Genomic DNA, 23792 nt, shown 5'->3' with positions numbered 1-23792 from the left:
TAGAATAAGTGCTTTTTTTCCCTTTGTATATCATTCATTCTGATTGCATTTTAGTTTATTCCTTTTGCTTTCTTTCTCACCCTTTCTGTACCCGATCACCTCATCTCAACACACACACACACACCCGCCAACACCCTTCACTTCAAATATCATGAGCTTACGTGAAATGATTCAGTATCACTCACCTATAGCTTTTGTTCTAATTATGTATTTTGAATACATTCCTTTGATTTAATTGTATTGTTCCCTGCATACATTCCATTTCTATGCTAATCTGTTTTCAAACTTTTTCCATTGTTCTCTGTAATTAATTTACATCAAATACAGAGCTTAGCTTTACTCATCAAAGTGTCATAATCTGTCTACTATTTGTTTTTTCTTTTAACAGCTGAGTCTCTGAATCATATAATTGAAGAGGGCTAAAATTCTTTATGGACTGGAATTTACCTTTTGTACATATAGGCATATTTTAAAAACTCATACTGTTGTATTTTTTAAAAAACACAACAATGTGTGAAATCAACAAAATGCTTTTCATATCTTACAGAAATGATTGCAGTTACTGGGTCTCCAAATGCCATTCTGTGCATCTAACTTTCATGGATCCCAGGCATACTTAGGTAGCCCATACTGTCCTATTTCTTGGCCATCCTGGTGAGTGGATAAACTGCTACAGGGGCTACTGGCATAAATGACTAGAAGCTCTTTCATTAACCACACAGAGTGCATTTAAAAGGATTTCCCAAAAGTCAGAGAGAGGAACTCAAGCTCATTAAAAAATGTGATTGTTTTAAGAAAATGAGAAGTCATCTTATGCTCAGATGGGCCTCCGCAGGAGCTGCTTGACACAGCTATGAGGGAATTGCCTTATCTTCCTGATTGGGCCTCCTTCCTGATCTTTTTCTTGGGGCAACAAAAGCCTTACCAGGCAATAACTAGCTTTATTGATGCATGAGTTATTCTGTCCTTTGGAACAGATGTTGTATCACAGGGGACCATCATTCAAACAGCAATTTTAAATACTTGAATCACACCACAGAATCATAAATTATTAACATGACTCCACATTGTGATTCTGAAATGTAAAGACGAGAGAAAAACGCAGAACCGGAGAGTGATTTAAGTGGAGAAATGTCAAAATTACCCAAACACAAAAGGAGCATCCAATTATGAGAAAGAGATCACTAAATGAAAAATCAAATATTACTCTGTTGGATTTATTTTTCCCCTTACTTACAGAATCACACTTTCAAAACTCAGCCCCATGAAAGAATTTCTTTCAATTGTGTGGATGTTTATATTATCTTGAATGTCTCTAGAAGAAAGTACAGACAAATAAGATATTTACATCAGCTCTACTCATGTAACCTTCCAACATTTAGTTTAACTGGCATGATGTGGTCTTTAGCTGAGGTAATGTATTAATATAATTAGTTGTTGTTAAGAAGATGGTCAGCTCATCAGCTCAAAGTTTGGAGAAAAAATTGTCTCTAATTTATCTTTAGTATGTTCTTACAAATGGAATTGCAGACATTCAGTGTCTTTTTTTTTCTTTCTTTTTTATTTGAGACAGGGTCTTTTGCTCTGTCACCCAGGCTGGAGTGCAGTGGTGCCATCACAACTCACTGTAGCCTCAACCTCCCAGGCTCAAGTGATCCTGCCACCTCAGCCTCCGGAATAGCTGGGACTACCTGTGTGCACCACCATGCCCTGCTGATTTTTGTATTTTTTCATAAAGTCAGGGTTTCACCATGTTGCCCAGGCTTGTCTCAAACCCTTGTGCTTAAGCGATCCATCTGCCTTGGCTTCCCGAAGTGCTGGATTATAGCCATTGGCCACTGTGTGTGGCCCACTTTTTTCTTCTGAAGGTTTTCTTAAATAATTTCACTTTAATGTAACAACACTTAAGTTGACCTTTCACCTCCTGTCTAACTTCTTTGGTTATCTTAGTTGGGCCTTCTCCTCATGTCAACCCCCTTCTTACAACTAGTTTCCTTCTGACTATTTTCCTTGGGTCTCCGAATGGTTTTATCATTGATTTTTATTTTTCTGAATGAAAGGATGAGGAAAGTCTCATTTTCTGTTTGTATTCCTTATTTCCCCCATCAATCTTCCCTGTTAGGTCTGATCTAACGTGTAGAAGTAAATATGGAAGTAACAGCTCTAGAAGTAATGTAGTGAACAGCTTGGAACAATTTGAGAAATTCTGAAAGATTTTCATATTTTCCTCTTTCTCTTCTCCCTCCCTGCTTAGCTCCTTCCTCTCTCCTTAACTCCTTACACCCCTTCCACATCTCTTCCTTTTGGATCTGTCCATATTCTTACAATTTCACTATTGGAAATAATTGCCATTATATGCTACCTTTCCTCTTCCTTTTTCAAAATACAAATACCTTGGGAAAAGGCAAACACAGCCTGTCATTAACTCTTTAATGTGAATGTGTTAGATAGTTTCTTTGTGCCCAGGGCAGCATAGAAATTCTGGAAAGAAGAGGAGAGGATGCTGGCATACAGGGGTGTTGTGTATGTATGTGGAGGGCAGTAATTAAAGCACTAAATAGTGAAAAAATGAGCAACTTTTTGATTTTGCTATATGCTGGTTTTGTGAACAATACTCTTATTGAGGGGTCTGTCAATTTCCTCCAAACTGATATTGACTGGCCTGCAGGCAAAATCAAGGACCTCACTTCTGGCCTCCCTATCTTTGCTAACTCAGAGCAATGCTTTTGGAGGTTGTAGATGACACAACGCATATTAAAGACTCAGATGGCCGTTGGGCAAGACAGATACTGAGTAAACAGTTGATAGTCACTCAAGGAAAAAACTTACAGTAAAACCTTTTGGAAAGAATGAATCTTGTGAACATCTGGAAGGTGCTTAATACCTGTGTTGGATATTAACCTAGAGAGAAACAAAATGAGAGTTAGTGAAAATGAATGGCTCTAACAGTTGTTAGAGCAAGAACTTTCCAGAATGAAAATATCAATTTTGAACCATCAGAAAAAACCTACGAGAAAAGCCCATATATACCTGAATTATGCTCATGTTTTCTATTTTAAGGTTCATTCCAGGGTCTTAAAAGCTGTTGATTCCTTAGAGAAAAGAAACTTACACTTCAGTCACAAGAGGATTAGGATGCCACAGTATACATTAAAAAAAAGTAAAGACTGATAAGTTAATCTGACCCTAAAGCAACTTCCAACTAGTAACAACATTTCTTAAATTTTCTCTTATTTCATCCTACTTGTTGGAAAACTCCCTTCTCCACTCCAAGTGATTCTCTTGGGATTATGCATGAGATTCCATGCCCTATGACCCTAGGGTATGCATGTGACCTAAGTTGGGTCAATCAGACTCTCTCCTGGGAAGTGGTTAGAGGTTGGTTAGAGCTTCTGCTGTCATTACCCTTAAGAGATGGTATTAAATTTCTATGGCTGAAAATTTCAGACCTACCCTGGATCCTTCCCAAGGTCTGGCTGTATTGGCCTGGCTTCCCCAGAAAGCAGAACCTGAGAAGGCTAGCTATGGGTAATATAGTTGATAGCATGTTTTCAGAGCATTCAGGACAGGGAGTGAAACTGGGAAAGAGGTGAAGCTAAGCAATACTACCACTACTGGTGATTAGTTCCTAATCCCAAGGACTTGATTTAGGATATTTAAAAAATGGGCCTCAGAACTGTTGATCTGAGTGAGGGAGAGTAGTGAGGGAAGGATGTGTCCATAGAACTCCTATTTCCTATTGGTGAAAGGTGACACTATGGTGTTAATTCCTCACTTATGGCTTGCACATTTGTAAGCACCCAGTGAGTTCCTGATGGGCATCTCTCACAGTGGTGCCCAAGAAGCCCCAGAGTAGGAAGTGAGAGGTCTACAAGGATAGGCTGGGTGTCATCCAGTTGCACTTGAATGAAGTTGGATGAAATTTGGGTGGAACTGGCTGCCACAACAATGGCGAGGGTTTTTAGAGGCACACACAAATTATTGGACACATTATTCTTTGTCATTTCCCTCACTCCTGTGAGTTACCTGAAATCCTACTACCTCTCTACTCCTGTTTCCCTTTTCTGTATGTGACTTACTTAAGCTGAAGGTGGTGATAGTTGCATGCAACCTAAAGAACCCTCATTGATATATTCATCATTGTGAAGGGCCATATGTCCTTTTGAGGTTATGACTCAAGAAGATTTGTTGCCTTGTTCTCTGCTTCTGTATTTAGAGAGGAAGTGAATGCAGTCTGTGGGTTCTCAGTGATGGTTCTCAGATTTGTTTTTTCTTTTTTCCTCTCTTGATTCCCTAATGTCCACATAGAAGCTGTCTTGGGCAATTCTTCTTTTAATTACTTCAAAAGACCTTGAGTTGGTCTCCCTTTGCTTTTTATCCAGGAAAAGAGGTTCTTTTCTGAAGGATTTGTTGTGTTGTTAATGTGCTTAAAAATTATATACAGAAAAATAAACTCTTTTTCAGTGTAGAGGTCTATGAGGGTAAGACAAATACATATAGCTCTGTAACCATGAGCTCAGTACAGACATAGAATAGTGCCACCACTTTCTGAATTCCCTTGTGTTTTCCCTTTGTAGTTCATCTCTTCATCTACTTCATTTCCCTGGCAACCACCGATCAGTTTTCTGTTTCTATAATTTTGCCTTTTCCAAAATGTTACTTCAATGGAATCATCTATGATGTCCCCTACTACAGCCCAAAGATGCTGTCCACACCACACAGCCACTGCCAGGGCAGTGGGGAGGGGTGGTGTCAGTGATTCAGGACTGTCTTTTCTATCTTCAGTGCCTCTTTCAGTAATAGAAACTTAAAACCAGGTACTGTGAGTGCTCACCTGATTTTTAGTTCTCATGAAGGTTTTTTTTTTTTTTTTTTTTCTGTGTAGAGAGCTGTTAATTTTGTGTCTTTGCACGGGGGACAATTGGTGGAGCTTTCTATTCACCCACTTGTTCTGTCTCTATCAGTGGAATCATCTAGAATGTAACTTTTGGGTCTGGCTTCTTTCACTTAGCCTAACTCCCTATTTCTCTTTCTTCTTTCACAGCAAAGCTTCTAGAAAGAGTTGTCTGCACATGCTGTCTTCATTTTCTCATAACCGATTGATCTTCAACCTGCTCCAATCTATTTTCATCGTAACTCGTAATTGAAACTGTGATTGTCATACCAAAGTCTACAAATTCACTAACTACCAAATGTAACATTTTATTAGCCTCTCTGGATCATTTAGTATTTTTTTTCCAGACTCTTTTCTATTGGTTTCTGTCATTTTGCACTCTTTTGTTTCTGCTCCTTCTCCTATTACTCCTTTTTAGCATTCTTTGTTTGTTTGTTTGTTTGTTTTTTGAGACGGAGTCTTGCTCTGTCACCCAGGCTGGAGTGCAGTGGCTGGATCTCAGCTCACTGCAAGCTCCGCCTCCCGGGTTTACGCCATTCTCCTGCCTCAGCCTCCCGGGTAGCTGGGACTATAGGTGCCCACCACCTCGCCTGGCTAGTTTTTTTTTTTTTTTTGGTATTTTTTAGTAGAGACGGGGTTTCACCGTGTTAGCCAGGATGGTCTCGATCTCCCGACCTTGTGATCTGCCCGTCTCGGCCTCCCAAAGTGCTGGGATTACAGGCTTGAGCCACCGCGCCCGGCCAGCATTCTTTGTTGATTCCTTTTCCTCTATTTGTAGTCTGGGCCTTTTGTTTATCTTCTCTATAGTCTCACTACTTGCTACCTGTGATTTTAAGTAGTATCAATAGTGTAACTCCTAGATTCATACTTGCTCTCTGACCTCGCTAGTCTATTGCTAATTAAAGCTTACTTTGCATATCCTCCTGAATGTCTCATTGACATAGCCAACTAAACTTGTTCCCCCCATTATCATCTCCACCAAATGGCTTCTTCACAATTATTCTCCATAGATAGAATTGCCACCCATCAATTTTAATTTGACAGTTAAAGTTGGCTTGGCTGCTTCTTTCTCACGTTCCGATATCCAGCCCATCTCAAAGTCCTCTTAGATTCCATTTCCATAATATGTCTTGGCTCTATGCAATTTTGTCCATCTCCACTGACACCATTCCCAAAAGACCCTCTGAATGTCTGCAATATTATCCTCCTCTTCTTTTCCAATGCATTCTCCATACAGGACTCTGGGCATTCTTTTCAAAAATGTGAATCAGATTGTTTTACTCCTTTGCTGTTAAGGCTTTAGTTCTTTCCCATAAAACTTAGAGTAAAATTTATACTCCTTACTGCCTACTCTTGCACCTTTATATTATGCTATTTCCCCAGTGTGTTTTAGCCCCTGTGGCTTCCTCTCAGTTCCTCAACTATATTAAGTTCTTTCCTTTCTCCAGATATTTGCATGTACTTTCTCTAGAAGGCTAACCATCCATTCTTCACCTGGCCAACTTCAACTCACCCTTCAGAGTTTAGTTACACATGTCATTTCTTCAGAGAGGAGCACCATATATTCTAATCTAAATTGGGGACCCTGATTTATTCTCAATATAACTGCATCTGTTTTAGCACTCCTCAAAACTGAGCCATATATTATTTTGTATTATTTATCCAATGTCTGCCTCTTCAACCAGATTGTGAATCATATGATGGCAAGATTCATGATTTTCCTGAAAACCCAATGTTGGCACAGTAGTTGACGCATATAATGTGCTCAATGTTTGCCAAGCTCTTTATGCCAGGTAATATGCTATGTGTTGTCAAGAGATGAACTCACAAGGAATTATTCACTGCCTGTGTTTATTACAGCTTACTCATTCAACGTTATATGAGTAGCAACGTCCCCATCTCTCTTAGTGAATGAATAAGTTTTATATAATTGAAAGAATGAAGAATTCATGATTGCTCAATAATAAAGTTACAAGTGCGTCATTTAACATCAATTGCGTGAGCTTCCATAGCCACTGTACTTATGGAATATCTATAGATATCTGTAGATGCACATTGAGATCTTTGGTCTTTATAGGAAAGAAAACACACTGCAAAAAATGACTAAAATTATTCCAGTAGTGCTGAGTTTAAGGCACTTAAAAAGATCTAGTGACCATCTAGTGAGATGGATTATTGGTGATAATTCTGTAGCTGAGACTCTCTATAACCCCAAGATAATACAGGAAATGGAGTTCGGATGAACACTTAGTTTTCAATTCATTTTTCTCCTCTGATCAATAAATTCATGTCTGATGGAGGCTGGAAGTGGGTAATCAGCTAGGAACTGTATGTCTCAATGGGTTTGCTTTTGTCAAATGACTATTTGCTGCAAAATTATTTTGATTCACTCAACCGTGGTTTATCTTCAAAAAACAGTTAAAGGCCTGAGGGTAAAATGTCAGTGAATTTAAGTTCTGCAAATGGGTCTTTTAAAGAAAGGTAACTGACTCAGAGTTTTCCCCCTCTACAGTCAGTTTTACATTCTAAGCTGGTGTTAGCGTCTTTCATGTCTGATTGTCCTTAATCTTTAGATTGTAATAATGAAAGTGAGCTTCTCTCCCATCAGGATAAACTTAGTGGGGTCCTGTAATTGCTGGGAACCATTCTCACCTATTGTGCCATAGGATAATATGCTTGCCTTTCATAAACAGGTGACCCTGAGACTCTGAGGCTCATTGTCCTAAACATCATTAATGCTTTTATTAAACTTCAGTAGTGTTGATGGGCTCTTATTTTTTCTTGAGTTAACAGGGTCTGTGTTTGCTTGTGTTGCACTGGTCTATGTGCCATCCTTCCAATAAAATCTCTATTTTATCCAAGGAGGAAGCCAGAGACAATGTGCTGGTTTCAGGGAATTTGTGAGTGAGTTAAGACTAGCACAGGTGAAACACTCAGAATGGTCTAATGGCAAACTGTCTGCTGCTGATTGTGAATGCCTTATGAGTTCAGAGAAGGGGCTGGAGGAACAATATGGGCTGGAGTACCCAAGAACTGCTTATAGGAAGAGGAAAAAAGTCAGATGTCTTAGAAAGTACAGAGCCTTTTGGCCTAAACTAAGAGTAGCAACTGTGCATATCCAGACCACACAAGGTGGATGAAAGGACGGGAAGCAGAGAAAAATAAAATTAAAAGGCAGGGAGGAGGCAGGATTCCAGAAAATTTAAAGCTAGATAAAAAAGCATGGTAAATAAGCCATGGGCTTGATAGGCAAGCATTAGAAGCCACTTTATGGGCTTGCAAGGGGAAGCAAGAAGACTTGAGGGTTCCCTGAGCAGAGGTGGCCCATGTTTTCACCAGCCCATTACCTCGGGACTTCATAGCAGTAATCAGACCAAACTGATGGTGGTTGAGAACCAACTGTGGAGATGAATACTTAAACTACTGGAGTAAGAAAAGTAAGCCAGGAAAAAGGACAAGACATCCTGTCTTATCACATATGTCAACCAAGAATACATGCTTTTTTTTAAACCTCTGTTCCATACTAAATCTATCATGGCATGGAATGATCAATTCTGAGACTGTGTGAAACAGCTCTCTCTTAGTCTAGGACTTAAGTTCAGCCACAGAGTTCATGCTATGGCTTGAGTAGATCATTGAGATGCTTTAGGCAAATTTGATTAAGGGAGAGGATGCTGCCAGTTGCATGTCCAGTTTATCCTTTTTGCCAAAGCACATTTCCTAGTAACCAAGGCTGAGGGTTTGAAGTTGAACTCTTTTCTCTACCTACTAATTGGTTTCCTATGATACAGGATTTGTTTGCTTTTAAGCCATTTGATTCTTTTATTCTTTTACATTTTTAGTTACATTTTTAAAGTCTCTTTCATAGAGTTGAAGTTGACTCCTTCCTCCTGACCATTCTGAGAGAAGTTAGGGCAATGATGGATAAGACTAGAAAGAGTGGGCTGAGCTTAATTATATACAGTTGATTCTCATTATCCACAGCAGTATGTTCTAAAAGTCACCTCAAACACGGAATTAGTGAATCACTGGCCCCATGGGAAATTCAGGGTTCGATTCCTATGAGCCTTTGGTGGCAAAATTTTTGTCATGGCTTGATCAATATACAACCTGGTTTTATGTGTGTTTCTATTTAAAGTCACCTTATTTAATATTTATTGATTAATTAACACAACTCATGTTCTGGAGTATATAACTTGTGTCTGAAGGAAGCTTATCTAACATATATATTTTTGGCACATCACAGCCTTCTTGAATTTAGGAACCCTAGACAGCACTTCAGCACTACACATGGAGGCCATTTTAAACAATGACATCACCAACAAAAAGCACAAACATGGGGATAAAAGGCCCTAGATAGACCATGCAAAGGACACTTGCTTTTCAGCATGACAACCAAAACAAGGTGGCAGGATGCAGGGTCGTTCAACCTCAGCTGGGAACCTATGGCAAGACACTGAAATTTTTGTCTTTCTGCACAAGCACATGTCCAAGAATAATGCAAAAGTGTTTTAAGTATTGATTTTGGGTTGCAAATACATTTTAGCAGTAGATTAATTAGCAAATACAGAATCTGCAAATAATGAGGATCAACTGTATATGAAGACTCCCTACTTTACGAGGCTTGCTAATACTGATATTTCTATTAATTACAGATCCTTCTTAACTGGGAATTTGTATGTCTATATACAACATAATAAAAGATGCTGACATATGCTTTCTGAATCATTAAATAAACATTGGGCTACGTATAGCATCACAGAATCGTGGAGTTACATGGCAGAGCATGTAAGAAGGTGTATGAAAAAGGTCTTCAATGTAAGGTTTAGAGACCCTGGGTTCCAGTGGTCTCCCTAGCTACTGGAAAATACCAAACAGTTCACTTATCTTTTCTGAGTCTCAGTTTCTCTGTGTAAAATGATTTTGTTTAAGAAATTATGTGAGATAGTAGGAGAGCCTGGTTTCGTGCCTTTTCAATCTCATGGTTTCAAAACTAGAACTATTTAATTCTCATATTTAACTGGAACTCTTTGTCTCAGTCTCCATGGAAACCAAACTCTGTAGTAATCAGGGGAAATTTAAGGAGCTTAAGGGTAACATTTCCTAGAGGTCAGTCCTATCGGCTTGGCTGCAGATTCTGTTCAGACCTAGCATCCTAGATTTGCAATCAGCCTCTGTTTTTGAGCAGGGCATGTAGCATAGCTTCAAAGGTTATAGCTCTGGTGCCAGATGGTCTGGTTTCAAGTTCTCCTGGCCTTATCATTTTTTAAGAGGTGTAGCCTTAGAGGTTCATTGAAGTCCCCAGGGCTCAGATCTCTTATATTTTACACAGGGAAATAAGATTTACCTTGTAGGAAAACTTAGCCCCACATCCAGGAACTGTTACTGCTGTGGTCATGCTCCAGCCTTATATTCCAGTCGCCATATCTGAGACTCTGATTTCCTCCATCCACTAGGACCTGGGTCATGTCTTATATCTCCCTAGTTCTCTTGGGTGCCGAAATGCTGTTTCCTTACCTGAGTCCCTGGGGGACCTGCATGACACTTGAGTGGGCTGGTCTGTTACCTTCTACCTGAGACTCCTTGAGCTCTGCTGAAAACATTGGAAGCCACAGTGGACTTTCCCAGATTCCTCCTGCCCTTGTTCTCTAATTGCCTTCTGCTTCCTTCTGATAAACCTACCTGGATCAACCTTTTTACCTGTCTCACTCTGTTTAGCCTCTGGCTCCTGGCTTTTCTGATCAGGATCATACTATCACTTAGAGGTCTGTTGAAGTTAAGGAAAATTACTACCCAGAGTTGATAAATTAAAGATGACTTACACATTTTTTTTTTTTTTAAAGACAAGTGATCTAAATTTGTGGAGTTTTTCTACGACAAATGGCTGTCAGAAATAACGTTACAAAGCAGATATTTTCTAATTAGACACACGTGATTTGTCTTGTTAAGTGAAAGGTGATATATTAATGAGGAGGAAGGCAATAGGATTCGAAAAAAAATCTGTGCTATGGATAAAGCATTGGGAAAAATGTATGGAAATTGTTAGTTTGTTGCTGAAAGTGATGTATGCCATTATGTATGAGAACTCTCGTAGTATATATTTTAAACATAAGGAAATGCAATTTTCTAACCAGTTTGTTTTTCATGGAGTTTTGAATGCTTTCATTAAAAATATAAAAAATTCAACATTTTTCCAGGTAGTTTTCAGGTACTAGTAAAATTCAGTTAGTGTATTTTTTCCCTAATGTCAGCCAGAACATCTGACTGACGTTAAGGAAAAAATATACTAGCTGAATTTTACAAAAGCATTTGCATAAAAGGGGTATAAACACTAAGTTTGGTGACTCAGCAAGTATATGTATGGAGCTGTCCTTCCATTGGATCTACCTATTTTAGTGAAGTTTTGTTCTCAGCTTTGACAGCCGTTAAAATCTAATATTACAATAACCTCTAAAACTAAGGATTAAAAAAAATGAAGCACATCCCATGAAATTTCTTTCTCTAAAATATTGTTATTATATTTAGTGAGAGCACAACAGGTTTTTGTGCTATGTGAAATGGTATATAAGAGAAGATGAAAATGTCAAAGCATATTATTCATCTTGATTTCATTCTTTAAAATATTTTTGTGTATGGTAATGCACACAAGACTGCAGTCATATGTGTATCTACTTTATCAATAAACTTATTTAGGGACATATGCTTTGTTTGTGTGTTTGTCCGCTGATGGGGTGAGGAGTCAAGATCATACTGTCTAGTGTATAGGATACTTTGCTTGGGAAGAGAAGCCTGTGATTCTAAAGAGCTGCCAGGTGGAAATGGGTGGAAATGGCAATAGATATGTGCTGTTCTGTTCTGGAAAGTAGATACAGGATTCATAATAATAATGGTCAACATTTATTGAACACTTCCTATGTACCAGGTACCGCACCAAGCACTTAGTATTGATTATTTAATGTATTCCTCTCCATTACCTTAGGAGACAGGTACCATTACCATCCTCATATTAGAGTTGAGGATGCTCAGCTGACAGAAGTCCAGTAGCTTTCTCAAAGCCACATAAGGAGAAGCAGAGCTAGAGGCTGAATTTAGATCTTTCTTAATGTAATGTGTGGGTACTTATTGTTGTCTTACCTTAAAGACAGATTCTAATTCATTATGAGAGTTGCCCAAGAAGAAATTGATTGTACCGATAAGCATGTGGTTCCCTATCTATGCAGCCATAGAGTTACTATGTCCAAGTAACTATATTGAAGGGTTTAGGAGGGCCTTGGACTCCGTAACCTCTAAGATGCCTTCCAACTTAGAAACTGAGCATTTCTCTAGAAATGATATTTCCAGAAGTACAAACACTTTGTTTATGGATGAAATGCTACAATGGTCAAATACATTTGGGGAATTCTGGGTTAATAAGTTAATAATGTTAATTAAGCAGCTTCTTTCCTGCAGGATTCTCAGACTTCACCATGATATTATTTATGATAAATTTCCAAGAGAAGGAAATAGTATGCTTGCTTTCCCCAAACATACTGACTTTGGACTCCCACTTCATTATATAGTATATCCTGAGTTTGGTGTTTCCTAGTTCAACCTTGGAAGCTCTGCTAAAAGCTAAAGCATTCATGCCAACTTCTTTTACTGTAGACTAATTCTTCCAAAAGGCTATTCTATTAGGACATGATTGGTAAACTCTCTCTTAGGAAGTGTTCCATCAGTCAGCACACTCCATTCTTCTACCATGATGTACATCAGAAAGTTCACAGTACACAAAGTCAGAACTGTATTGGTGAAAGGGCAGACTATGTCCAGTGAACTTTGGTTTACTCTCCACCAGCAAGTTTGTACATTTTAGGACGGACCTCTTAGATTATAACTAGGGGAGGTAAAGCAAGGGACTCTGTATAACTACGCTAGGGTTGTAAATGATATCAGTCACAGGGTCAGTTTCCTACCCCTAGTCCAACAATTAACTTCTACATATAACCAGATTACGGTAACAAGAATCATGGCAAACTAAGTCAAAAGGGAACTAAACCTAGGAGAAATCTTTGAGAAAATAGGCCTGACTTGAATGTAAAAAAATAAATAAATGAAAGTTTGTGATGGGCTACTGTGTAGCTGTCACTATTGATGTTGTTTGTGCTTTTAACTTGGAGCAAGCTATAGGATACCTCCATGGCTAAGGCAGAGCTCAGTGTAGCCAGTGTCATAGTTGGAGTTTTCCCTGAGACACAACGGTAGAAGAAATGTCACATTCCAGGTTTCTGGAAACCAGTTACACAATTCTTAACCTCTCATGCACATTGGGCAGTGTGGAGAGTTAAATTCGGGAGAGACTTTGTGAGAAGGGTTTCTGGAGAAAGCTGTAGATTTTTCCTTTCCTATTCCTGTACCATGGAAAGGGTGGGCGCTGCTTGCTTCTTCACTTAGATTGAAAGAGGAACTTTAAAAAGATCATGCGGAAAGTTTCATAGCTGCCCGCTCCAGCTTGGGGAACACAGTGACCAGTGTCTGAATTTGGACTGAGCGAGAGGCTGGCTAAAGTGGCAATAGACCAGAACGCTGCTAACTGAAAAGGAGCCACACTCCTAGAGGTCACAAATCTGACCCAGAGTTTTCTCCTAAGAAAAAAAGACTTGAAAATAAACTTGCCTTATTATTTGTGTAGCACGTACCTGACAAAGGTATTTCATATGATCTCATTTGACTTTACAGTAGGCTTCTAAGGTGAGCATACTTATGATTGCCATTTTACTGATAAGAGAGGCAAGGCTCAGAGAGAGTAACTGACCTGCTCAAAATCTCTAGCTCTGAGCCAGAAATAATAATGGTTAATACTAACCTATTTCATTGCTACAAGCTAGACACCCATTGTAAATGCCTTACCTGTATTAAAGTCATGTAATCCTGCCCATAACCCTATGAAGAAGGTACTCTTATAAGCTCTACTTTATGGATAAGGAAACTGAGGCTTGGAGAGGTCAAATTATTATAGCTTGTCTGGTAGAAAGTAGAACAGATGGAACCTGAACCCAGGCACTCTGACTCCCCTGCCTCTTAGTGATGTTGCTTCCAACATACTGCATTGGCTGTATAAGAACTTTTAAAACCTAAAGATATCTCTGGGTGAGATTCACAGCTAACAGAGTTGCCAAGCAGCAACCTTTTGAGACCTTCTTGGTTGCTGATGTTAGAATAACTTTAATCAAAGTACCAATTTGTGGCAAGCAATTACTTTTAAATTACATAAGGGAGTTGCAAAAGAGTTAATATTTTAAACAGTTTGCACACCCTTCCCACAGCTCATTTCTAATATTAATTATTTAGAAAGCTATTTCTTAGGTACACTTGAACTTAGCCCAAGAAGATGATCACAAATTCCAAGTGGCAAACATATTAATAAGGTGTCAATATTGTGCTCTGAGCACTGGGCACACTGACGTTGGCTTCATCCACATTCTATATGTCTCTAGCTGTGCTGTGTTGGAATGCAGGATTAACTGGGTTGGAATCTGACATTCCTGCTTTCAGTTCCCAATTCTATCAACTCTGTAATCTCTGAGTTTCAAAGACCTCATCTGTAGATTGAGAAAAATGCATCCCTCACTGTTTTAGAAGATTGGAAAGTAACTTGTGTAAACAGAATGCTTAGTTCAGAGTCTGCCATCTAGTAGATGCTCAGTAAGCTCAGTGTCCCTAGGCCTTCTTCCTCAGTATAATTTCTTTTTTATTATTATTATACTGTAAGTTCTAGGGTACATGTGCACAACGTGCAGGTTTGTTACATATGTATACATGTGCCATGTTGCTGTGCTGTATCCATTAACCCCAGTATAATTTCTTAATCCCATTTTGTAAGTTCAGAGAATTCAGTCACCATTTCTGAACCTCAAGCTTCTTATCTGTAAAATGGAGCCACCAGTAAAAATTTCACAGGTCTTTTGTAAGACTAGTTAATTAATACAAAGTAAAAGTGCTTTCTGCATTATGATTTGTTACTCATACCCATATCATCCAGCAATGCCTTAATACAACTAGCAGTGCTTGCATTTGTTCATTGCTTTTAAGTTTCAAGATGTTCCCACACCCAGTTTCATCTTGCCCCTTCCTTCCTCTTTTCTCTTTACAATAACCTTTTGTTAAGAAATGAGGCAGTTTTTTTTTTGTCCATTTTCCTTGAGGCCCAGTGTATTAGTCCATTCTCATGCTGCTATGAAGAAATACCTGAGATTGGGTAACTTATAAAAGAGAGAGGTTTAATTGACTCAGTTCCTCAGGGCTGAGGAGGCCTCAGGAAACTTACAGTCATGGAGAAAGGGGGAGCAAACAAGCTGTCTTCACATGGTGGCAGCAAGAAGAAGTGCCAAGCAAAGGGGAAAAGCCCATTACAATACCATCAGATCGTGTGAGAACTTGCTCACTATCATAAGAACAGCATGGGGGGTAGCAGCCCCCACGATTCAACTACCTCCCATGAGGTCCCTCCCCAACATGTGGGGATTACAATTTGGATTACAAATCAAGATGATATTTGGGTGGGGACACAGAGCCAGACCATATCACCCCAGGAGGCCCTGTTACTTGCTTACAAGTTCTCACAGGCAGGGCCAGGGCTGGGACCTGGGTCTTTGGCTGTCCTGTAAAGAAAAGAGCTTATCCCTGATGTCTGGCTGAATGAATCTGTGTCTATGCGGCTCCTGTGGTTTGGTCATTGCCCAGAGAGACCATGATGGATGATCATTGTGAGGGAGGTTGCCTAGTTGCTTCCCTTGCAAGTCCTTCAAGCATGCCAGGCTCTCTCTTCTTAGCACTGCTATCTTTGAATTCCAAATGGGTGAGGGAAAAGCTCATTGCCTCTTGAACTAGATGTTATTTGTGGATTGTTTGCTGTGGGTGAGCTCGTGATTAAACCACAGCAGAACATTTTTGTGATGTCTGTTGAAGATGGAAATATTCTTCTGTGGAGCATTTGTCACTTCAGTGTTCACACTCTGTGACGCCCCAAGATATTTCTCTAAAAACAGCAGCTGCTCCCCTCTCTCTACCCAAACAAAAAGGTTTCAACCACTCCGGCCCACATTCGCATGAAGGGTCACTGTGTGCAGACCCTGTATTCTGTGGGGGCCTAGAGATTAAATTGGACACAGCCCTTGCTCTGGATTGGATGTCAGTGGAATCTAGTGGGGAAATCTCCAGCTACTTCATGGTTTCCCGGTCCTGATCTGGCTGACTTGTGAGTCCTGGATGCATTCCTCCTGCAGATTTGCCCTTGGGGAAGACAACGTCCTTCCCAGAAGGATAAATCAACAGTTTGGGGGCAGCTGGGACAATTCAGCTAAAACGTTCCTGTACCAGGATCTTATAGCCTAAGAACACATGTTATGAAAGATAAAGTAGAAAAGATGAACAAATAGGTGGAAGCAAGGGAAAAATGGGTCTCTCTCAGCAAGTATTTCAGAGTGGGGTGAGAACCAGGTGCAAGCATCTGGATCACAGCCAGGTTTCTATAAAAGAAAAAAATGAGTAATCCTGCCTCCCTGCACTGGGGATATAGTGATGGAGAAAACGTGGTCCTCCACCCCCACCCCCTGGAGTAGTGCAGAATCTGGTTGAGTTAACTTGAGTGACACTATCCTTTCTCTCTATGTCCTGAATACCCTTGCTGCCCTGGCCTGCCTCCTGTGGCCCATCCCCATGGAGATGGGTAGCTATTAATGTGTGGCCTGTCCCAGGGATAATTGCAAATCTAAAAGGGTCTGTAAGAACAGATACCTTTTAAACCTCCCAATATGAGGCTTTAGTAGTGGAATAAGAAGCAGCAGTTTATTTTCCATGGGGGGTGGGGTATTTGCCTAATGTCTCTTCAGTTTCCACTGTCCAAGCTGTCATTCTGCTTGTGCCCCAGGCAGGCCCTGCCAAGGATTTCTCCTTCCCAGGCCAGCTCTAATGACTGCTGGGTGCTTTCTGCCTCTTAAACTTCATTTCCACATCCAGTGCCTCTCAGGCTCTGCTGAGGTGGTGGTTCTCATTTGTCAGGGACTGGGGTGGCAGGGATACATCTATGACTGTCCTTTAGCTCTAGGAGGTGCACTTTAGCTGTACTTAATTTATGAGTAAATTACAGCTGATTTAAGCTTCTCACTGCTTCTGCATGATCTCAACATTTGAATCCTGGGGAAGAGGAGTTGGGAAGTGAAGTGGTCTGCAAGATGCCAAATGTTCTTATCTTGCAGAATTACTTCCTCTTTCCATACAGGGCTCCTCGTGTGTGGCTTGAATATGATGAACTCAGGACAGGTAGTGACACTGGGAGCCCCAGATTCATGAAGATCACAGTTCAGAAACTAAGTACTTGAGGGGTAGAGTAGATCTTAGAGGATTTTCCATTTTCCTCATTTGACTAGGCTCTTGAAGCATATTTTGTTATTTTCAGTTTGCAGATGAAGAAACTGAGACCCGAAGAGATTAGTATATCACTGGCTGATGGGGGGTGTCTGATGAGGATGATATAGCAACAAGAAAAAACATAGAGCTGAGCTTTACTAGGCTAATCTGAGACTTGCTTCTCACCTAATCCTCTCTAGACTTGTCCTTATATCTGATTTCTGGTGATGAAAAAGACAGGTCTTATTTCAAAATTAATGAGGTAAGGATACAACTACCTTGTAAGAAGGCATATCCTATGAAAGTAAAAGTGCATCGAATCTGCAAATGGGTAGAGTAGATGGTCACCTATGTGCTATTTGAGTGGGTCCTGTAGAAATTTTCTTCCCTCTTGGAAGTCCCCCTGCCACGGAGTCCATCACTACCAACTCTTGGATTTAGCATTACCTTTTTCAGGTTCCTCTTTCAAAAACGCAAATTCTTCTTGCAAGGAGAATATCAGAATCTGAATATGTTGATATAAATTGATGGATCAAGTGATCTCTCTGTTGATGGAAAGAACTTGGGCTTCTTTCAGGAGAATGCATACTGAACAGGTTAGAGGAGAACAGGGAGGAAGGGTAAGCAGCATGAAAATTGTCACTACCTTTACAGTCAAGAGATGGTCCTTGCCTCCTGGAGATGACATGCTTGGGCTGAAATCTCATCTTGAACATCAGTGTTCTGGAAGGAAAACCTGGCCACATTTTGCTAGAGTTGACAACAGTAGGCAAAGTTGGCTCTGCCAGACAGATTACTGATAAAAGAAGCAATTGTAAATCTCGATTGTGCCCAAACATCCTTGTAGTCATGGCAACATCCTTAGATACTTGCAACACTGCCAGCCGGGGAGATGGCTAATAATTTCTTCACTATAATCACAGTCCTGTATAAGGTGACTGGATTCTCGGTGAGTGATATCTGCAGGATGACTGTGTAGGAAGTGCTTAGGAGGAGGTACTGGGGGAAGAGAGGCTTTTAGGGGTTACTGAAAGTGAGTGGGCAAAAAAAACCAAAAAACAAAAACAAATGCTGCAACCACTTAGATGCATGTCTGACCAGATGTAAAACATATTCCAGTGATTCTGTTTTAGAAGTGTGTCCCCATCAAACCATGCCTTTCTATCCCTCTAGGTGCCACCATTACTATATCCCTGGATTATGGCAACTGCTCTGTGATGGTTAATATTGAGTGTCAACTTGAATGGATTGAAGGATGCAAAGTATTGATCTTGGGTGTGTTTGTAAAAGTGTTGCCAAAGGAGATTAACATTTGAGTCAGGGGGCTGGGAAAGGCAGACCCACCCTTAATCTGGCTGGGTACCATCTGATCAGCTGCTAGCATGGACAGAATATAAAGCAGGCAGAAAAACGTGAAAAGGTTAGACTGGCTTAGCCTCCCAGGCTATATCTTTCTCCCATCCTGGATACTTCCTGCCCTCAAACATTAGACTCCAAGTTCTTCAGCTTTGGGACTCAGACTGGCTTCCTTTCTCCTCAGCTTGCAGATGGCCTATTGAAGGACCTTGTGATTGTGTGAGTTAATACTACTTAATAAACTCCCCTTTATGTATACATCTAACCTATTAGTTCTGTCCCTCTAGAAAACCCTGACTAATACATGCACCTTATCAGGTCTCCCTATAGTATAGTCTGTACCCTGCTACTGGTCAACTTACAGTCCAAATCATTCTCATTATGTCACTCTGCTGCTCAAGAATGTGTTATAACTTATTTTTTCCTACTGCGTTAGGCCTAAACTTCTCTGCCTTAATTTTTCTCCCAATCTTATCCAACCCAATCCATCCAAATCTAGTCATACTCATTCCCAGTACACACCTTCTTTTTAGTTGGGACTCAGTTTCTTTCCATCCTTTATAATCTCCATGGTTCTTTCATTCTATGCATTTACAGTACTCACTTCTTTCTTTCACAGGAAATTTATTCTTCTTTTATGTCTTTCCAAATCATACTTATCACTGAAGTTCCTGCTATGTTACCTCCGAGAAACCCACAACAAGCTTTCCCTGACTAGTCTGTCCTAAGGTACAGGGTCAGTCTTGTCACCCAGGATCAGTGCCACACAGCTCTACAGAGGTATTGCTATTTCCAGGGGTTAACATTTGATAGTCTTTTCTCCCCAAAGGACTGAGCTCCTTGAAGTGAGAGCTGTCCATTGATATCTCCTATATCTCACACAAGCCATCCCTTTCATCCTTTCTCAACCACTCTTTCTAAAGCATGACTGTCTAATTTTCCTGCTTTATTTTTCTTCATAGCACCATCACCATCTGACATTATCCAACATTGTTTGACAGGACAAATGAAGCCTCTGCCCTTATAGAGCTTACATTTTAGTTGGAGAGACTAATACCTACAACAAAGCCTGGGGTGTAGTATGACCTCAGTAATTGATTGTTGAATGATTGGCTGAGTGAATGAGTTCTTACTTATTGGCCAATTCACTTCAAAAAGAATGGAGGAGAAATGGGGAGCCACCAGGCCTTTCCACCATGCACATGGCTACCATAACTTCTAAAAATGAGTCCGAGTATGGCTCTTTTTTCACCATCATAGAGAAGTAAACATAGCTAAGCACCAAAAGTAGAAAAATGATTCATTCTGTAGGGACATTGCGTCCTCCTGTCAGAAGAACCCTAATACCAAGGACTATAGACAAGTCAGCTTACATCTCCTATAAAATGTCTGTGTGTCTCACCTACCCTGTGGATTGTTCAGGTTCAAATGCAGCAAAGGATGATAAGTGTTAAATTATAAATAAACATAAAAATGGGAGGCATTATTCAACCAGCTGTTTGTGTAAAAAAATTGGAATTATTTTGAATGGCGATGGCAAGGGAGTTTGTGGACCACTAGTGTGGAAAATAAAATAAACATAAAAGGCAGGGTTAAGAACTTTGAGAATTCTGTAGGATAATATAGTTTTGCTTGTTGGAAGGACCTTTTTGGATATGTTAGGGGTTCTGTAAGAAGGCTCCTTTTGTCTTTTGAGACACATGAATGATGTATTTCCATGATAGAATGCTGAGTGGTAGATGTTGTCCTAAAGAAGCAGTTAAAGAGGCCTTCAAAGCCTTAGAAATAATGGAAAGGAAAAGAGACATCATCACTACCATCACCACCATCATGATCATCATCAAATCAGAAACATTTATTGTGACTGCATAATACACCAGAAGCTTTACAATCAGTATCTCATTTAATCCTACACCAATCTTAAAAGGTAGGAATTACCATAATTTTATTTTTTCCTTTTTTTTTAAGCAGAGGAGAGAGCTGAGGTACAAAGAGATGAACTCTCTTGCATGGGCACCCTTAAGTAGTAAATGGCAGGGTCAGGAATTTAATAAGAATGGATAACACTTGTTGTGAATTTTCTGAATGTCAATCATTTGTCTAAACATTTGTTGTAACTCAATGAACACAACTCAGTGATACAGGCAATGTTAAGATTACTACTTTTTAGAAAGGAAAGTTAAGCCAATTATACAAGCTTATGCAGCTAATAAGGAAAGGAGCTGAGACCTGTGCCCACACAGGTGGCACTGGATTCTATGTGCTTCCTTGCTACTCTGAGCTGCCTCTTGACTCCCTGCCCTCTGTCCCTTTGCTGTGCTACCTCCAAAAGCAGTTCAGCTTTTCTAACCAGAAAAGCTACTTTTAATACTCCTACCAAATTAAATTTAAGGGATGAACACAGAAAAGAGAGAGAGGGATTTAGCAGAGGGTTGGGAAAGAAACAGCCCGGATTGCTGAGGGGAGTCCTGGTGAAGAATCTCCTGGAATTGTTCCCACCTGAAGAAAGGAGATGTCGTGGCAGCCATTAACAGTAATCAAATGAGGTCTAACAGGCCCACATCTGAGTGGAAGATGGTTGTCAGTGGGGCATGGGGGTGGGGCCTACAGCAATGTGTGGAAGGTTTGCTAAAATGGAATTATGGTTTATTGAACAGCAAAGAGAAACATCCAGCTGCCTGAGAATTACTTTGACAGGATGCAAAGGCAAGAAAATACTGTGTAAACATTATTTACAGATCAATAGATAATCTTTCATACACAAAAGGTCAGCTCCAGGAAGGCAGAGCAGTAAAGAAAGAAATACTGCCTGTAAATACAATATTGACTTAAAAAAAATCCAGCCAGATGAATCCTTTGATGCATATTCTTCAAGTTAAAGAACATTTCTTTATTCATGAGTTTTTTTTCCTAACCACTTAAGGTTCCTCAGTGAAGCATGAAGGCATTGATGAAGAGCACTGATTTCTAGTTGTCTTGAATTCTGTGCCATCAAATGAGCAGCATGCAATGGCATCAACAGGGAGAACTTCAGAACAACCTTTTTGAGTGCACGTGTGCAGCAATTAGGACGTTCAAGTCAAATAGCAACTCACTCCTACCCCTTGTAATCTCCTGCTTCAGTGGCTGTGATGATTAACATTTATCCTAGCTTAAGAAAGAAAAAATGAAACAAAACCAACAACTCAATCCTACTGGTCCCCACTGAATTCCTTCATCCATTTTGCATTTTTTCTTTGTCTTGAAGCAAGTAGTTCATCATCCCAAAGAATATCTGAAATCGTTGCCATCTACCTCTACCTGGCTGCTGTGGATCATGAAGCTGTGAGGACTGCTGCTCAGATGAAAATAAGCATGGAAGATATGCTATGGACTGAACTGTGTTCTCTCAAAACTCAATTGTTAAAACTCTAATCCCCACTGTAACTGTATTTGGAAATAGAACTTCTGGTAGGTAATTAAGGTTAAATGAGGTCATAAGAGTAGGGCTCAAACCTGTTAGGATTATTGTCATTATATAAGAAAAGACACCAGAAACTCACTCTTGCTCAGTCAAGTCTCTCTTTGGCCTTTCTCTCCACCCATCTCTCTCTCTCTCTCTCTCCCCTACCCAACCTACTTTCTCACTGTCACTCTTTGTACTATTTGAGGACACACGGAGAAGGCAGCTGTCTGCCTGCCAGGAACCAAATCGGCCAGTACCTCTTGGATTTCCCAGTCTCTAGAACTGTCAGAAATTAATTTGTGTTGTTTAATTTATTCAGCATATGGCATTTTGTTATGGCAGCCCAAGCTAACTAGTATAAGATGGAAGCTTAACTAGGTTTTGTTTCCCTGACAAAATCTTTCAGATTTAGAGGACCACCTATGAGTTTAGGCGATCCCTCTTAGCAGTTTGGAAAAATTTCAAAGTTCTAGAGTCTTAGCCCTGAATATATATTACATACATAATATACAATATTATGTATATAATATATATATATATTATTTATTTATTTATTGCAGCTAGAAGTGCCTTTGGAGGGCAGAGTTGCTGTACACTGAGGAGGACTACGCAGCTGGGAAAGGTCCACCCTGGGCAATAAGTCAAAGCCTTAAGATAGACAACTCTTAGTCTCAACTCCCTAATGGGAGATTTACATAACAGTGGATGTGCAAACATTTTGTACAGTGTAGAATTATATAACTGCTATGAATTGAACGTTTGTGTCCTCCCCAAATTTATATGTTGGAACCTAACCCTCAATGTGATGATATTTAGAGGTGGAGCCTTTGAAAGGTAATTAGAGTTAGATAAGATCATAAGGGTAAGACCCTCATGATAGGATGAATGCCCTTATAAAAACAGGAAGAGACATGGGATCTCTCTTTCTCTCTGTGTATATACACCAGGGTAAGGCCATGTGAAGATACAATGGGAAGATGGCTGTCTGCAAACCAGGAAGAGGGCCCTTACCAAGAACTGTCATCCAGCTGTCATCCTGATCTTGGGCTTCCATCCTCCAGCATCATGATTTATTGTTTAAGCTACGCAAGCTACAGTTGTGTGTTAGAGCAGCCCAAACTGGCTAAGACAATGATATGTTACTTTTCAGAGCAGTCAAGGAGAATCCCTTGACAGTGACATAATCCCTTCCAAATCCTTACTTGTGCTTTTGTTTCTTCAGTTAGAGAAGAGGTTTAAAATGACCTGAGAACAATAACCTTCTCTCAGAAAAAGATATGGCTGGAATTGGTCACCTCCAACTTTGTGTGAACTTGATATAGGACTGAGGACTACTCAACACCCCAAAGTGAGACAAAAGAGGACACAAAGAGGATGAACATAGTGGCAGATGGCACAGATTTCAGCCTTTTTCAGAGGCAAAGGCATAGCTGTGTTTCCTCTGTTCTGCCAAGGATCTCCCTCTCTCCCTTCCTCTGTCTGGAGCTGTGCTTTCCATGCCCACATCCTTACAAGTTCAAGTATCTCCCCTGCTCTCATCTCCTAAGGGAAGATCCGAGGGAGTTCTCATTAATAAGAACAAATGGTGCTGGCTGCAATATGTTGGCCAATAATGAGGTCAAATTCTGAATCCTTTGGCTTCAAATTTTGTAATGATTCCTCATTTCTCATTTACCTGTTTCCAATCCACCATTCTCAGATATGCTATTATTA

General features: G+C 40.0%; 1 protein-coding gene across 2 annotated transcripts in view; it reads right to left on the bottom strand.

Annotated features, from left to right (window-relative positions):
* The window catches only part of FSHR (follicle stimulating hormone receptor), a 194746-nt gene that overhangs the window by 25226 nt on the left and 145728 nt on the right, over positions 1 to 23792 (bottom strand). The window contains exons 5-6 of one of the 2 annotated variants that reach the window (XM_033176814.1): positions 2830 to 2901; positions 1238 to 1315 (exon numbers count right to left, since the gene is read on the bottom strand). In XM_033176814.1, coding sequence (XP_033032705.1) covers positions 1238 to 1315; positions 2830 to 2901 — 150 coding nt within the window. The remainder of the gene's footprint in view (positions 1 to 1237; positions 1316 to 2829; positions 2902 to 23792) is intronic. The other variant, XM_033176815.1, reaches the window with a different exon arrangement.

Source organism: Trachypithecus francoisi, unplaced genomic scaffold (assembly GCF_009764315.1).
Source record: "Trachypithecus francoisi isolate TF-2019V2 unplaced genomic scaffold, Tfra_2.0 Lachesis_group17, whole genome shotgun sequence".
Lineage (NCBI taxonomy): Eukaryota > Metazoa > Chordata > Mammalia > Primates > Cercopithecidae > Trachypithecus > Trachypithecus francoisi.
The sequence above is the reverse complement of the archived record's forward strand: the minus strand, read 5'-3'. Positions and strand labels throughout refer to the sequence as shown.